The following is a 15,942-nucleotide window of genomic DNA, read 5'->3' on the forward strand; positions in this document are numbered from 1 at the left end:
TATAGCATCTTGTTTAAAAAGTGTGCTAAAAGCTAATTTGAGTTAATGTGACAGGGCTGTGGCGATACATGAGATCAAAAAAGTTGTGAACCACTGAGAAGACAACCGTAGAAACAATTACAAAAATGTTCTTAGCAAGGAAAAAACAATGAAGCTGTTTCATAGGCCCTGTATACCAACCCAAAGACCCTTTGGAGGTCCCCAGATTCCACTTTGGACATGACTCCTCCATGTCAATAATTCCCTAACTGAGGCCTTACGGATCCCCAGAGAACATTTAGGGAACTCCAAGGGGGAGGGACAGCAAATAATGGAAACAATTTGGGTATATTTTTTTTATTGTTTTAACATTAAAGTTAGACTTTGGTAGGGCTAATAGTTACAGGATTGCATCATGATTTCAATTATCATGTATTTACTTATGTAATGGGCCCTGGGGCGAAAATAAAATCAGGGTGCCTATTAACCGTGTGTGCAGTGTGTACAGTTTTTTATGCTGGAATAGTATCTGGCTTCAAATTTGTTTTGGAGTAAATTAATTAAACACATTTCATTTAAGAATTTGCATGTACAACATGTAAGCAAAGACAACTTACAACAAAATGTGGACACAGAGACAGTCAAGGCAGGGTCTTAAAATTAGGCGATGAAGCATAATGATATTCAAAATATTTGGGTATTCTTGTTGTTAAGGCTTGATACTTAACTGATCTGTTGCCTCACATCCTTCTGAGTGTATTATTGTATCACGTTGTATCATTTTTCTGCTACTAAAGACTATGTTAGGCATGCGTGTACATTGAAGTGTTGCACAAGTGAAGCCAGACCCAGGCTGCAGCCCCACAGCATTGGGGAGACACACAGTGTGACAGCCTCTGCCAGTTCCGACAGTGTCACAGCCCTCATTGATCTCCCATCTCTGTTTCTGACGTGCCGGTTGTAGCACAGGGCTCTTTCCCAGACTACAGTAAGTGAATGTGCAAGGGCACGAGTCAATTTCTCCCGCCGTGACAGGAAAGTCCTTCTGTCTGACTGTCTGGTTATCTGAGGGAGAGAATGAGAGAGGAGGCAGAGAGCTGAGTATCCATTACCATGTCAAGGTCTGGCTCTTTGTGTTGTTGTTAAACACAGAGATCAATGGGAGAGCTGTTACCATGTGTCCTTCTCTTTGGCCATCTTCTCTTTGGCTTAGCAGCCCGATAAATCTCACCTGTTGACTTGCTCAAAAAGAATCTTCCCTTCTATCTTTTACCAGATGGTCATGCATTGTGCCAAATTTAGCACACCTCACCTACAGAATAACTCACTAATGCATTCCCGCTCTCCCTGTACATATGTGCCACATATGTGTAAGCACCATAGATGGGTGCTTGCAAAAGTAAGCATGCACTTTGCAAACAGCACACTCTTCTTCACTACTAGATCTTTTCCTTGCTCCAGTGATTTGTCCTCTTGTCTTGATACTGTCCTCCCCTGCTCTGTCTCCCATGCAGCCTCCCTACCATAAATCCCCTTGGGAAATAAGAGCCACGACTTTACTCAGTGGGAACACCCCTTCAGCTCCAAACTATTCCAGGCTGTGCTGCACTTATTATGGGCTTTATGGACAGCCACATCCATCCCTCACTTATAGCCACATAGGGGGATGGTGGGGAAGCCTAGTGATGCATTTTAGTAAGTGGGCTAAATAAAAATACATGTATTGTGATTGTGAATCTTTTAACCTCTCCGAGATTAAGTATGGTACATTCATTTTTTAGAAATGTTTATGGGAAACAGAGAAGCTGTAAAATATATATTTGAGAAACAGTCACCCTCTTGAAAGGTGTCATTAAAGTAGTTTCTTCAAAGCTTTTGGGTAGGCCGACAGCTTGACACAGAAGCAGAATTAGCCACATTTGGTTGATAAAGATGATTGCTGTTCTCATTGGATAGCTGTTAGCCAACCAGAGTCAAGCAGCTGAGCTTGTTGAATTTGAATGAGAACTGGCACAAATCCACTTCCTGCATAACTCAAAGTGGTTGGAGTTATCTTTTCTATTACTTCTACCATTAAAACTCCGAGACTATTGTCACTATTAATGTTCTGGAGACATGAAAAAAACTCCAACTTTGTGCAGACACAATTCAAGCCTACCACTGAGGCTCAAAAGTTACATTTCGGGGGGGAAACACTTTAATTTGTGCTTCATCAGATCCTTACGCTGTCCTTTGGCCTGGTCTTGTGATGCAGTCTGGTTTGTAAAGGATTAAATTGACCAGATATAGCCATAGATTAATGACTCATACAACCATTGCCTTTCATGAAGCATAAAGTGCTAACTACATAATTGCTACCCCCCCCCGTGAGAATTTGACACCTCCATCTAGTGGTGGATTATGGGAGCCCACCGTTTCCTACAGAGCATCCAACTGTAAATTGTATTGATGCTGGTTAGGTCTGACACATTAGCCACAATGCCCTGGACAAAACATAATTTGTGATATTAAATTGACCTCAAAGTGGTCAGGATGTGATGATGATTTTTTTACACACACACACACACACACACACACACAAAGATACACACGTAAACATGATCTCAGGTTCCTGCTAAAACGTGTTGTTGTCCCCATGGCAACTGTAGCAATATCACTTTCTTTGAAACATCTCTCTTATTCTACTCTCCCTTACACTCTTTGATTTTATCTCTGTTGTTCTTTCATATTTTGAAGGCACAAAAGCATCTTTAGACACACTTACAGGTTGCTGAAGAAAAAAACAACTGTCTCATAGAAAACCACTCTTTGACTACAGGTAAGCACATCTGACCTATTACCTATTGTGGGGATCCTTTCTAGAACTCTCAATGCCCCTTTAATACGACAGAAGGGGTGACGAGAAAGGGACTGGGGGGGAAGGGTCAAGGAGGAGGCAGTGTATGAGTGTTGGAACCAGGCCCAGAGCTTATCAGAGGCTAAAGCCAGCGCCATCGCTTCGGAAAACCCTGCTCCTGCCAGAATGCTCTCTTCTGCCTAACAGTAGCACGCCTCATGGTTGCCTCCTTTTTCCCCTCAGCTTCCCCATTGGTTGAAACTACAAAAGGAGATCTCCTCCAAGTGACGTCATTACTCTCTCCCCCATCAGACAGTATGTGACAGGACCACATGGTAACCATCCACTCAAATGCACTGTCCATTTGTTCCCCAATTTAAATGACTACTTGAGCTATATTTGTTATGCGTGGTGTTTCTAGTGCAAATTTGTTCATCACATTATTCAATAGGGGCAGATGGGGTGGATTGCATAAAAGGGTTGAGGAAACACGTGTTGCCAGTTCCAGCTCTTCACATGCCAACCAGGAGACTAACCATGGATTAAATTATCTGAAATGCTACTTGGCAAGAAATGTCTTGCAGCCCAAGGAAAAACAATTTCTTTCTATCCTCACGGGACGCTTGATTTTGCTGTTGCCTAAAAGCCTGGTCATTGTGCTTGAGAATATGGCGCTGTGAATGAGAACCTTTGTCTATACAGCAAGTTGATTAAGGGTTTCAGTAGCAAATAGCAAGTATGCCTGTCTGTCTCGGAGGTGAGGTATTGATTGTCCATTGTGGAATGTATTGCATTGGTGCAACAGAGGTAGTGAGTAAATATAAGAGATGTGTCACCTTTAACCACAAGGCCTGGGTTTGAGCTTCACTTTTTGCAAGAAACCTTCACACTTCTAAAGTGCCCTGAGACACTGTTCTGTTGTTGCTGATCTGGTGCCTTGCAAGCAGAAAGACCAATTCCTCCAGGAAAATTATACCTTTACATCTATGAAAGGCATCATTGTGTGTAAGATCTACCTCTAAAACATATTTATTGCCTGAATTTGCCTACTTAGCAAGTTTGGAACAACATTAGTGTTCACTTGGAGTTTCTGGTCACGTGAAGAATGTAAGTCGAATGTTCACTCTCTCGTTTAGCTCTGTTTTGGTCTCCACCACCTCCTGAGGAAAACATCTGGCTCTCAAGGTGCTAAATGCTTAGATCAGGCCCAAAACAATCAAGCCTGACCCTACCCGAGCCTGGCCCGGCCCAACACATTAACTGTAATTGTGAACCTGAGCCCGATTTAAACCCGAGTAATACGTAGGCCGTTATAACTGACGTGCTCAACTACAATTTGGAGTCGTTTGAACTACTTTAATAAAACACAAGGACCCGGCCTGGCCCGCGGGTCGGGTCAAGGGTCAGGCTCGGGCAGAGAATCTGAACTCCATCATGCAGGCAGCGCACACTAAGTTTGATCAGATGTCTTAGGTGAAAACAGCTACCTTTGGTTGGGTTGTCACAATGTGTGAATGCTTTCAGATTATGTATGATATGAAAATATGAAAAGTGCAGCTTGTAATAAACAAAAAATGTCATGCTGCTATAATCGTGAAGAATGAAATGTCAGCCTTGACATAATGTTAAATATGTCATTTCATTGATATACTGACAACTATATAATTACTGCTGCTACACCTGACTGTTTGCTGTAATACACAATAGTCCCAGTTGTACACGGGCAAATGACAAACGTGTCTGTTTAGCATTTATTTCTGGAAACACTAATAATAATAAAAAGAGCGACACAATTTGCCTTGTGACGGCTTTAAGGAGATGATGAGACTAGGATCTAATCAGCACAGATGCTCAGTTCAACGGATTTTGAGTGGAGCAGCCACACACGCACACACACGCACACACACGCACACACACACAAACACACACACACACACACACACACACTAAGCCAGAGGCTTCCCAAATTGTCCAACGTGGCCACACTCATCACTTGCCTAATGTGGCTGGCCTCCTGAGGTCCAGCTGCAGGATGCTCTCATGCACTCATGAAGAATTAATGACTTTGAGAGTGTGTGTGTGTGTGTGTGTGTGTGTGTGTGTGTGTGTGTGTGTGTGTGTGTGTGTGTGTGTGTTGTTGGGGTGTGTGTACCTTTGTATTGTATTGTATGTAAAGGTGTAACACAATATATTACTGTAATAACTTTAGCCTGTTTTGTCTTTTTGCCGAGTGTCATGGTTAGGGAACCTGTCTCTTAAAAATAGGAATTGTCTGAATTATAAGTAAGTAGTAGCAATCCAGGTTTATATTTATTTCTTTCTTTTTAATTTTTCTTAATTTGTCTTTACTGTCTGCGGAACTATTGATTTATTTGTTGTATTTTATTAGTAATGAACAATGATGTCTCCTTTGTTACATTACATCCTACAGTCTGCTGCTAATTGTGTGTGTGTGTGTGTGTGTGTGTGTTGTTGTGTGTGTGTATGTGTGTGTGTGTGTAAAGAGAGGCTGACCCACTCCACACCCACTGCAAGCCAAATCTACCTTTGGGTATTAATAAAGTTGCCTTGACCTTAAGTTAGTGTAGCAATATTCCATTATCTTCTCCATACATCCTCACGCAGCCATAACATTACTGTTAAAGTGTGTAAGTGAATAAAAACAACTGATTTTCTACTTGAGCTCTTGGAAGCAGTATACTGTGACTGTTTGATGTTGCAAACACCTGATAACAGGAAGCTGTCAGCTACTGGCCCTGAGAACTGCCTTGGACAGAAAAAGCACTTTGTGAGAAATAAAATGGACTGTGGTGTTATTTTTACTCCACTTTTTCCACTGCCTGTATGTCGCAGCAATAAGTTGTCCTTGTAGGTAAAATGGTACCTGTGTAACCCTAAATGACTACTTATACATGAAAGAAAAGGGTCAAGCATGGCAACAAGAGTTACAGTGAATTGTATACACTACATATATTATATATAAAAGATGCTTTTCATTCTCCATCTCAAGATAGAGTTTGAAATTTAAAGAGCAAGTTGGATAAATGTCGGATGCTGAATTCCTGGAGGATTAGGTCTCAGCATTCTAAGAAGTTCTACATTGTTCAGCTCAGATGATTGCTAATCCAATAATGATGGGCGCACAACCGGCGCAACTGTGTGAATCCACATATGTGAGTGTGTTGAAGCTGTTGCCCCGGGGGATTTATTGGATAATTATGTGAAGACGTATTTGTCTGAACCTTACATCCCTCCTGTATAGTGTTGTCAAAAACGCCACAATCAATACTTAAAGATTAGAAGGGGTGAGCCACTTCAGCTCTGCCATTGTAAACGTATTCAGCAATCACCCAGAGAGATAATAAATCAGAAGTATGAACGTCTCCATTGGCAGCGGAACCCAACGCAGTGACATCTTAACCTGAAGGTGAACCAAGCCGTGATGCCGGACTTTTCCTGAGTCATTGGAACAGAAAACAGCACCCAGGCCTGACTTCCTTGTCTGTCTGCGGTAATTGTGTTACTCCGTGTGGCCTCGACGTGAGTGGACAGTCCCATGACTGCTCAACAGTAATGTCAACCACATCAGCACAAAAACAGGCCATTGTGCCGCCCGTGGATCTAGTGTCATTAAGAAGGGGATGTCATATGGTGGAGAATGTAACAGTTTCTACATACATTTCAATAATTTGGTATTGTATCCAACCTAGCATTCAACTATTTGACTCACACACTTTTTGTCCAGTTTCATGTTATTAGACCATCGTAACTTAAATGATCCACTGAGGTCTGGGAAGGCAGTCTCCTGGGGACAAAACAACGAAGAAAAAAATTCTTAGTTTGTTCAAAACTTCAATGCTACAAATTCAGCCATTCGGCCTTATTTACAAATGTGACATGTGAGGGTGAGGGATTTTTTCCTGACAGTGGAGTGATGAGGTGAGGAGTGGCCAAGTAGTGAAAGGGTCCATGTCTATAAAAGAGTGTTTCAATGTGCTCGGCTACCAGCTGACTGATTCCCTTTAACCTCACCACGGCCTGCAGCCTGCTCCACTGGCACCTGAGGACTAGAGACCAGAAAAGGTAACTTCTAGTCTTAATCTTAGCGGTTTATGTAAAATGGTTAATATTTCTGTGGATCAGAACCAAAACAGGTTGCTTGCATCCAATACTAGAAGATCCATTAGTACTAGCAAAAGAATGCATTCCATAGTCTGTATCCTGCTGTAGAGCAAAGGCGTGTAGAGTGTATTTAATATATAATAAATCATGTATCTTCACATGTACACTGTAACAAATTTAACGTAAACTTTACAGTAACAATTGTCCAGCAAGTTACTGTGAATTCTTTTTACAGTAAAGGTACCGTACTTCCATTTATAGTATTTTATGTATTAACTGTAAAATACAAAACAATTTAAAACAACATATGATAAAAAAGTAAAAATACAGTAGTTTACTTTACTATTTACAGTACTATAGTGGCTATGTTGTGATTTTTTTACAGTAATGCTTTGACTACTGTCATTTCAGCTGCAATACTTAGACTACTGTGATTTCAACTGTAATACTTAGACTACTGTGATTTCAACTGTAATACTTAGACTACTGCGATTTTGTCATGTCGACAAGGTTGTAATGTAAACTTTACAGCATTCTACTGTAAAATCATAAACAAACATTTCACAGTGTTACTGTGAAATCTAAAGTAAGAGTTCACAGACAATATGTAAAGGTAACTTATCTGTGCTGTACATTGATTGGCAATGTTATCAAAACTATTGAAAAGCCCTACATCTACATGTATTAATGATTATACATATAATTATGTGATTTAATACACTTTTAAATTAAAAAACAAAAGTAGAATAAAACAGCAAAATCATAGTTCTATCATATATCATGTAACAGCAACTGAATTTGCAGCCACAAAAAACAACCATATATTATTAGTAGGACCTGTGGACACCAAAGAATTATTGTTACTGCACATTCACAGGTAAGTCAATGATATAAGCTTGAATTAATATGCCGTTATGTTTCTGTAACAATATACAGTATATATATGGAGACAGTCATCCAGTGCGCCATGTTCAGACACTTTGACATGTGGAGAAGCTGTAGAGTCCTCTGCTGGTCACCTCGAGAACTATTTCCTCTCTCTGAAGCTTGTCACAGCTCAGTCTGATGGTGCAGGCTCGGCATCTTGTGTAAAATGAATGTCTCGTTTTGTTTTCCTTTGTTAGTTTCCATAGCATCATATTACCATTTTGCTTTGCAATTATGTACGTGATCTATTTTTTTTTCTTCTGTTTTTAGTTTTCTGCGTCTGTTGGTCCTCAGAGACATGTTTGTAATTCTTTCTTCTTTTTTTTTATATATATATATATATCTGCACTTAATCTTCTTCTGGCAGGCAGAATGGATGTAAGTACCTCCTCAAATTCTCAGAACTCGACTCTGGTAAGAACGACAAAAATCATTGAAACTATTGTCTCCGCATTTTCCATCTAAATATGAATGATTGAATTTTTGCTTTTGTCAAACGTCCATGTTTGCAACTGCAAGTTGTTGTCCTCCATCCTGTCCACCCTCTCTCTTCCTCATATCTCCGCCCCGGCCCCTGACCCTTCTATCTCTCCATCTTCCCCCTCTCCTTCTCACTCTCAGCATTCTGAAGCTCTGTGTGGCAGCTGCCCGTCCTCTGGTTCTGCCCCACAGGCTAACAGCATTTGGCCTAGCCTGCCCCAGCCTGGAGCTGGTTTCCCTGCATGGCCAGGACAACCGGGACAGTCCACCCAGCCTGCACCGTGCTGGACTGGCCAGCCAAACACACCCTGCTGGCCTGGGATAACACCAGCTCCGGGATCTGCCCCCCAAGCCATGACACCAGCCCCTGCACCTAGCACAAACGTAGTCCAAGCTCCAGCTCAAGTTCCAGCTCCGGCTGCGGGGCAGCCCTGCCAGCCCTGCTGGCCAGGCCCCCAGTATCAACCCTACCAGTATCAGCCTCCTCAGTACCAGCCTCCGCAGTATCAGCCTCCCCAGCAACCAGCTCCAGTTCAAGTCCCTGCTCAAATTCCAGCTCCAACTCCAGTACCAGTCCCAGCACCGGCTCCTGCTACCAGCATCCGCCCAAATGTACCAGGATGGCCTGCCCACCCTGGCTGGCCCTATAACCCAGGACAATCCGGATGGCCGGGACAGAGTCCATCTGTCCTGCCTCCACACTGGCTTCCACCCACATCTGGACCTCTTGTGAGTCAACAGAACAAATTTGACTTGCATGCATCTAAGTGCTCTATGCTAATGTTCAGGAAAGACAGAGACAGGATACTGATAGATATACCACACTGTATGTTGAATGCTGTTTTAATGTTGTTCTCTCACTCTCTCTGTTCAGAGTGTGCCATACAACTTGAACCTGGCCCGAGGGATCTATGACAAGATGATGATGACCATCTTGGGTAATGTCAAACCCAATGCAAAAATGTAAGCAAAATAACTTGGTTTGCTTTTTGAACCAGTCTTTTCCCTGTATACAAAATCCATAGAAAATATATAAGTGTGACCAGGGCAGACAAATTGTTCCACAGGTTCACCGTGAACTTTCTGAGAGGCAACGACATCGCCTTTCACATCAACCCCCGCTTCAGTGAGGGGGGCAAACAGGCGCTGGTCCGTAACCACAAAGTGGCTGAGCGCTGGGGACCAGAGGAGAGGGACCTGAAGGGACCCTTCCCCTTCGCTCAAGGGAGCCCGTTTGAGGTGAGTGTTTGAGAAAGAGGAATGGGAGGGGGCGGTTAATTGAAAAGCGGTGCTTGAAGCTGCTATGTGTAGCATGTTAACTTCAATAAATCCATACCACATTCATTTGGAGACATATGTTCACCTGAAGTGTCCGTGGCTGCTACTGATCCTCTATTGCTTTTCTACAACACAAATACATTATACAAGCCACTGATCATTTCATTTAACCCTCATGTTGTCCTCGGGTTAAATTGACCCGTTGTCCTATGTCGATGTTCTTTTTAATTACCCAAAATAACATGATTGATTCCACACAACGCTCTACAAATCTCTACTTTCATTACATTAATTCTGGGGCATCTTATTCAATTTTATAGCATTTGAAAAGGTTGAAGTGGTTTCAAAATAGTGTAATAGAGTAAAAGTTGACATATTCCAGTCTGGAATTATCCATTACCATACATTCCTTTAAATAAATCCTAATTTCTGTAATAAGTTAGTGTTACGTAGTGTTGAAAATGTCAAAAAAAAGTGACAAACATGGGAAAAAAAGCACCAAAAGCATTGAAAAAATGGGACAAAAACGTAAGAAAAAGTTAGAAAACATTGAAAAAAAGCCTTAAAAAAAAGTGTTGATTTTCAATTTTGACGGGAAGACCCTGGTGTTTTCTTCCTGTCAAAATTGTTAAAGCTTTTTATCGATTTTTTTATAACTTTTTTTTCCGTTTTTGTTCCTTTTGACGCTTTTTTCAACGTTTGTCAATTTTACGACGTAACTCTAACTTATTAACTTTAGTTTTACAGTTGTTTTTTTTTTAATTTATGGTCAATAAACCTCATTTATAGGGAATTATACCTAATGTTTGAGTTAGAAAAGCAGAATTTGGAAATTATTTAGACTAAAATTAAAGGAATCTACTGGATGTTGATAGATAGTCACAGACTGGAATATTTACTCAATACTACTTAAAAACCACTTTAATGTTTTTTACCAAATGCTATAAAATTGAATAAGACACCCCAAAATTAATGAAAGTAGAGATTTGTACTTGGCAAAGAGCGTTGTGTGGAATCAATCGTGTTATTTTGGGGAATTAAAAAGAACATTGATATAGGAAAACGGGTCAATTTGACCCAAGGACCACATGAGGGTTAAACATGCTCTCATCTGTTTGTGTAACACCTTTACACTGGTATGCTGATGTTGCACATGGTAACTGACTGTAGGTCACTTTCTCATGGTTAACGTCAGGCTAACGTTTGGAAAAGATGGAAAGGGTTGGAAAGTCGTTTGTGCAAGCGGGTCCTAGATAAGGGAACTGGTGCACTGCAGGAAGACTCCTGGAGGTCAGTGGGGCGGGGGTCTCGTGTAGATCAATGACATCTGTAACAATTGTGCTTTACAGGCAGCGCCAGTTACATTTTGCACCGACATTAAACTATTATACTACTCATCACTTTCTTCTACTCCAACTTTTGGTCGTGCAGAATGACAATCCTTAATAAAATCCTGATTAAAGAACGTGTTTTTCTTTCTAAAGCAACGTCACAGTCTCGATGAAAGACCTTTCTTCGTGTTCTGCTCCTCCAGATGAAGATCCTGTGTACTCCGGAGACGTTCAGGGTGGCCGTGAACAACATGCCACTGTTTGAGTTCCGACACCGAATCAGAGAGCTCAACCAGATCGACAGAGTCAACATCCTGCATGACGTGGTCCTCACCTACGTCAACGTGGAGACACTTCCATAGAAAGCACACTATTACTCACGCAGGACATTAATCCACACGTCGAGGACACAGACGTGTGCGAGTGTGTTGTAAATGCACATGATGCACACAAAGACATATACAAATGTATCAGGAAGCTTCAAGACTAAACAAATGTGTTAGTAAGGGATGTCATATTAATTATGGCATCTATTCGCTACTTCCTCTACTACACAGCTAAGATTTAATACATATACACACATTCCTATTCTATATGTACAGTAGATGCTTATGTATCTGTTGTGTACAATAGTTTCTGTATTATTAAGTTGCCACTAACTGAGAATTATTCTTGTGTTAATATTGCCATAAAAAACAACACGGTCTATTAGATATCCATTAGGGTTCTGTTAACTGTACTAATTCTTCAATAAAATTATCAGTCAAAAATCTGGTCCAATGCTTTCATTGTTTATTTTTTAAGAGAACAGTGCAACAGTTTGAAGAAAAATCTCTTTCAGAGAAAGATCCAATAAAATCCCATTTGAATATTACAACAAAAACTTGCACAAATGTACAGAAGGAACATAGACTAACAGACCTTTACTGATACACATTAAGGAATCTATCCTGAACTTCCTCTAACCTCTGACTGTAACATATTTCAAATGCATCCATCTGCAGATAGTACCTGACAGAAACAGTTTAGCCCCATTTACAGCAGGGCTTAAGGATTTCTTGCTTTAATGCCTCCCTGAGGACACATTTTAAGGTTTCTCTACGCCTAATGACCTGTGCTCTTCACATAATCATAACATCAATCGTCATAGCTTCATCATCTTTTTCCTACTGGTGTCCCCCTTTGTAACAACTATGATTCATTACACTTTTTTTAATTTGACTTTAAAAAGAAGAAAACAAAGAAACTTGAAAAATAAGGCTATAACTTTTTTTCCCTCACTTTTTCAGTGCATGCTACTCTGCATTCATTTCTGTTAACTTCTCCAAACATAATGACATCTCATCTGCATTCAGTCCATAAAAAAAGTGTCAAAAGAGCTCTGTGCAAATAACAAGTGTTGCGATTCACCGTGCTACTGTGTGTGCATGTGTGTGTGCGTGCAGACATCAGTCTACCTCCTCACGTCTTGGTGTCCAGTCTCCTCTCCACGGACTTCAGCAGCAGCTCAGCGTACTGCTCCAGCAGAGCCAGGGCCTTCTCTCCTTCACCTTTGACCCTGTGGTCCACTCTGGGCTCGTCCCGCTGCGAGGGGGGGTGAGGCAGAGAGTCCAGCTCGGTCTTGATGGTGAACAGCGCCTCGGACAGAACGCTCCTCATTTCTTCCTGGTCTTCACTGGGCTGCTGGCTGCTTTGTAGCACCTGGTTTAAATGAAGACGGACATGTGGAAAAACAGACAGTGTGTCAGTGTCTTTCCCTGTTTGATCCGTTCATCAAAGTCTAGGTAAACCCATCCAGGGCTCGCACTGACGGAGCCCCAGCAAACACTTTGGACGCTGAATCTTGCTGAATCTTTGAAAATCCATGCAGTGAATTTGTGTTCCAGTCTTTATGATCGGTCCCCCGTCTTGTGTCTGTCTGTGTGTGTGTCTGTTTATATGTGTGTGTTTGTTAATGTCTGTTTTCTGCATGTATTATTTATAAGCTGTGGACGACTCTTTCTGTTGCGTTCTTTTTGTCCCCCCCCCCCCATCTTTCCTCTGTATGTTTTCTTATGTTCCAGCGTTTTGCTCGTGGTTTCTCTGTGATTTTTCTTAACCCTTGTGTTGTCTTCCCGTCGACTCGTTGTCCTTCTGGGTTAAAATTGAAAATTAAATTGACATTTTTTTATTGTTGTCGTATTTTTGACATTTTTGTCACTTTTTTCTATGCTTTTGACGCTTTTTTTTAAAGTTTTTGTAACTTTTTTTCAACATTTCTTTTAATTCATGGTCCCAAAAACTAATTTATACAACATTATACTTTATTGTTGAATAAGAAAAAGAAGCAGAACTCATGGATGATTTTGACTAATAGTTAAGATCAGAGGATGAGGGGATCACAGACTGGGACATGTCAAAGTTTAGTCATGATACGGTTTTGAAACCATTTAAAATTTTAGTTTTGGGCAATTTGGTTGAAAGAAACCCATATTTCTGATATTAACAATCATTGAACATGGGTCAAATTTGACCCGAGAACAACACAAGGGTTAATTTGTAGAATAAAAATAGAAAACATTTGATCTAGAAAATAAAACAAGTATAGATAAAAAAATCCATGTGTGGAAGCAGGTTACTGAAATGTCACGTAGAGAAGGTAAGAACACTCGACTTGTCTCTATACAGTGAAACGTGTTTCTTCCTGAAACAATTTGTCGTTTAATCAATCCGTCAAGTGGAAGAAATTAATTTGAAGCTAATTTGATAATCGGTTAATGCTTAATTAACATTCCTGGTTCCATTTTCCGACACCCTTTCTGTTTTTCTCTGCTTTAGATAGTTGTAGTTGGGATGTCTTTGAGCTTTGGACTGTAAGTCCTACAAAAGAAGACATTTAAAGACTTTTGGAACATGTCACGGTCTTTTTTCAAACGATTTATAAGGGGAAATAATTAGGATATATGTTTAGTTTTTGTATACTTCAATGAACCTATTTGTTTTTTACAGGTAAAAGTGGAACAGGTACAACATTAACATATAATGATTGAATATTGTTTTATTTTTGTGCCTGGACGCCTATATTTACATATCACCAGGTTTGACTTATTTTCCCAGCAGTAACTATGATCTCAAAACATTGTTTAAAGGAAAATGTATGGATTTCACCACAGATCATTCAATTCTTATTTATAGTATCAATTATAGTATCAAGATAAGATGATAAGAGCAACATAACATAAACTGAGCATGAAAACAAGATGTAGGATTTTAAAAACAACAAAAATATCAACAAGAATATCTATCTTTATACGCAATTTATGACAATAAGAGGAATATGAGTGACAGCATTAACAGGCATGAAGTATGTGAGTAAGTACCTCTAAGTATTCCCCATTATCCTCCCAATTTCATGTTCTTTCATGCTCTCTTAACTACCCCCCCGCCTTTCTTATTTTCCCACGTGCACATTTAGACACACACACACACACACACACACACACACACACACACACACACACACACCACACTCCCTCACTCACTCACCACTTCACTCACTCACTCACCTCACTCACTGACCGTGGTGTAGACGTGGCTGTTTTCCTTAGACTGTTGTGAAGCTCCGTGACAGCCTGCCTACAAGTTTCCAAGGTAATGGAAGATCTGCAGTAGAGAGAGAGAGAGAGAGGGGAGAGGAGAGAGAGAGAGAGAGAGAGAGAGAGAGAGAGAGAGAGAGAGAGAGAGAGAGACTCTTTCAAGTACAGCGCTGCAGGTGGCAAATCCGTGAGTTCACAACACACACACACATGCGCATGCACAAAAACACACTGATATCGAGCGAAGTAGGCACGCAGTAAATGTTGAGCAAAAGGTTGAAGTACATGAAAAGAAAAGAAAAAAACGTGAAAAGAAAAGAAAAAACAAGCAAAAACTTGGTAGCAGAAACTAAACTATAGCAGGCCCACACGAGGAGGCTGCTGTACAAAGCCAGTGTGTGAGCTGTGGAACTGAGAAAAAGGATTTCACAGCTGATATCCTCCGGCAACACACAGCTGTAGGTACAAATGTGGACTGGATATTATCTAATGGCATTTATGGATTCTGTGTTCTCAAATTGAAATAAAATCTGTTGCCTTTGTGAGGCAGTTATTGTCCACAGAACAGCGGGCACAGAAGCGTGAAGAACAGGATGAAGAAGTTATTTTGAGAATCATCTCAGCATTGGAACTCTAATAGATACCTTTATTTACTGAGGAAGTGAGCAGTGTGAGGAAAAACTACCTGCAGTGGAGCATCAGTTGACTGAGGCTCAATGAATCCCCAAAAGGGACTCTTTCTATTACTGTAGACTATCAGGGTCTGTCCTATGAGCAAGTGTGAATGTGTTTAGCACATTTTATAACAATCAGCTTTTGATATGTCATGTGGAATATCAAGTCTGTTGTCAAGCTTGTTTTCCTCAACTAACAGATCCCCAAATCAACCAAAAGAGTAGAATTCAAAACGTCCAACGTCCCTTCATCTGTGGACTCACCAGCGTGGTCACAGTGTTGACAGCAGGCGGGCACAGAGACAGATGGAGAAACGGGAGACAGACAAGCAGACGGACAGAGAGGGCGCGCAGTGGGAAGAGATGCAGTGATGGAGGGATGGAGAGGAGGAACGGTAGCGATGGACAGGTTGATACAGGAGCTGTGGGGAGCCAGACCTGGATGGGGATCAGCGCTCGATGCGGGGGCCTGTTCAGGCACCAGAGGGCAGTCTTTGGCAGCAACCACCTGTAATGGGTCCTTGGCACTGGGAAGACATGTCACAAATGTGGGTCAGTTTTAAACACTTCTCAAACAAAATGCAGCTAAATGTTTAGATGTATGTCTTTTGGTAATTAATATGTCTGACAAGTGGAATAAATATGAATGTAGGTACATAGAGCTTGCCTTGATGTCATTTAGGAAATGCATAGCCTTAAACAGAAGGCAAACCACCCCCCCCCCCCAGCAATAGTCTACT

The 15,942-nt window shown here is 41.0% G+C and overlaps 2 protein-coding genes and 1 long non-coding RNA gene across 13 annotated transcripts in view; 2 read left to right on the forward strand and 1 right to left on the reverse strand.

The window, feature by feature from the left end:
* The window catches only part of LOC116706248 (mitogen-activated protein kinase-binding protein 1), a 43,962-nt gene that overhangs the window by 2,754 nt on the left and 25,266 nt on the right, over positions 1-15,942 (reverse strand). For 2 of the 4 annotated variants that reach the window (XM_032542968.1, XM_032542969.1), the window contains 3 exons: positions 15,467-15,729; positions 14,512-14,595; positions 12,408-12,654 (listed from right to left, as the gene is read on the reverse strand). In XM_032542968.1, the coding sequence (XP_032398859.1) occupies positions 14,537-14,595; positions 15,467-15,729 (322 nt within the window). In that variant the 3' untranslated portion in view covers positions 12,408-12,654; positions 14,512-14,536. Of the gene's footprint in view, positions 1-12,407; positions 12,655-14,511; positions 14,596-15,466; positions 15,730-15,942 lie in introns of those variants that run through there. The other 2 variants (XM_032542970.1, XM_032542971.1) reach the window with 2 other exon arrangements.
* LOC116706260 (uncharacterized) lies at positions 4,010-13,914 on the forward strand. Its single transcript, XR_004336187.1, has 3 exons — positions 4,010-4,110; positions 6,473-6,475; positions 13,904-13,914. It is a non-coding gene; the product is annotated as an uncharacterized LOC116706260 (long non-coding RNA).
* On the forward strand, positions 6,683-11,727 carry LOC116706255 (galectin-3). Of its 8 annotated transcripts, none has more exons than XM_032542993.1 (6): positions 6,683-6,898; positions 8,232-8,242; positions 8,486-9,073; positions 9,219-9,307; positions 9,412-9,583; positions 11,157-11,723. In XM_032542993.1, the coding sequence occupies exons 2-6, from the start codon at positions 8,237-8,239 to the stop codon at positions 11,313-11,315; spliced, it is 1,014 nt and encodes a 337-aa protein (XP_032398884.1). In that variant the 5' UTR covers positions 6,683-6,898; positions 8,232-8,236; the 3' UTR covers positions 11,316-11,723. The 8 variants fall into 8 exon arrangements, with proteins under 8 accessions (XP_032398884.1, XP_032398882.1, XP_032398880.1 ...); XM_032542991.1 differs by having other exon boundaries at positions 6,752-6,898; positions 8,232-8,278; XM_032542989.1 differs by having other exon boundaries at positions 6,801-6,898; positions 8,384-9,073.

The sequence above is a fragment of the Etheostoma spectabile genome, chromosome 18 (assembly GCF_008692095.1).
Source record: "Etheostoma spectabile isolate EspeVRDwgs_2016 chromosome 18, UIUC_Espe_1.0, whole genome shotgun sequence".
NCBI lineage: Eukaryota > Metazoa > Chordata > Actinopteri > Perciformes > Percidae > Etheostoma > Etheostoma spectabile.

What these genes read in the sequence shown, in the direction of transcription:
- LOC116706255 (XM_032542988.1), top strand. Translation starts at nt 8,336, where the DNA reads ATGATTGAATTTTTGCTTTTGTCAAACGTCCATGTTTGCAACTGCAAG. An exon ending in GTCAAACCCAATGCAAAAAT is followed by an intron (nt 9,308 to 9,411) that starts GTAAGCAAAATA and finishes ATTGTTCCACAG; the next exon opens with GTTCACCGTGAACTTTCTGA. An exon ending in CTCAAGGGAGCCCGTTTGAG is followed by an intron (nt 9,584 to 11,156) that starts GTGAGTGTTTGA and finishes CTGCTCCTCCAG; the next exon opens with ATGAAGATCCTGTGTACTCC.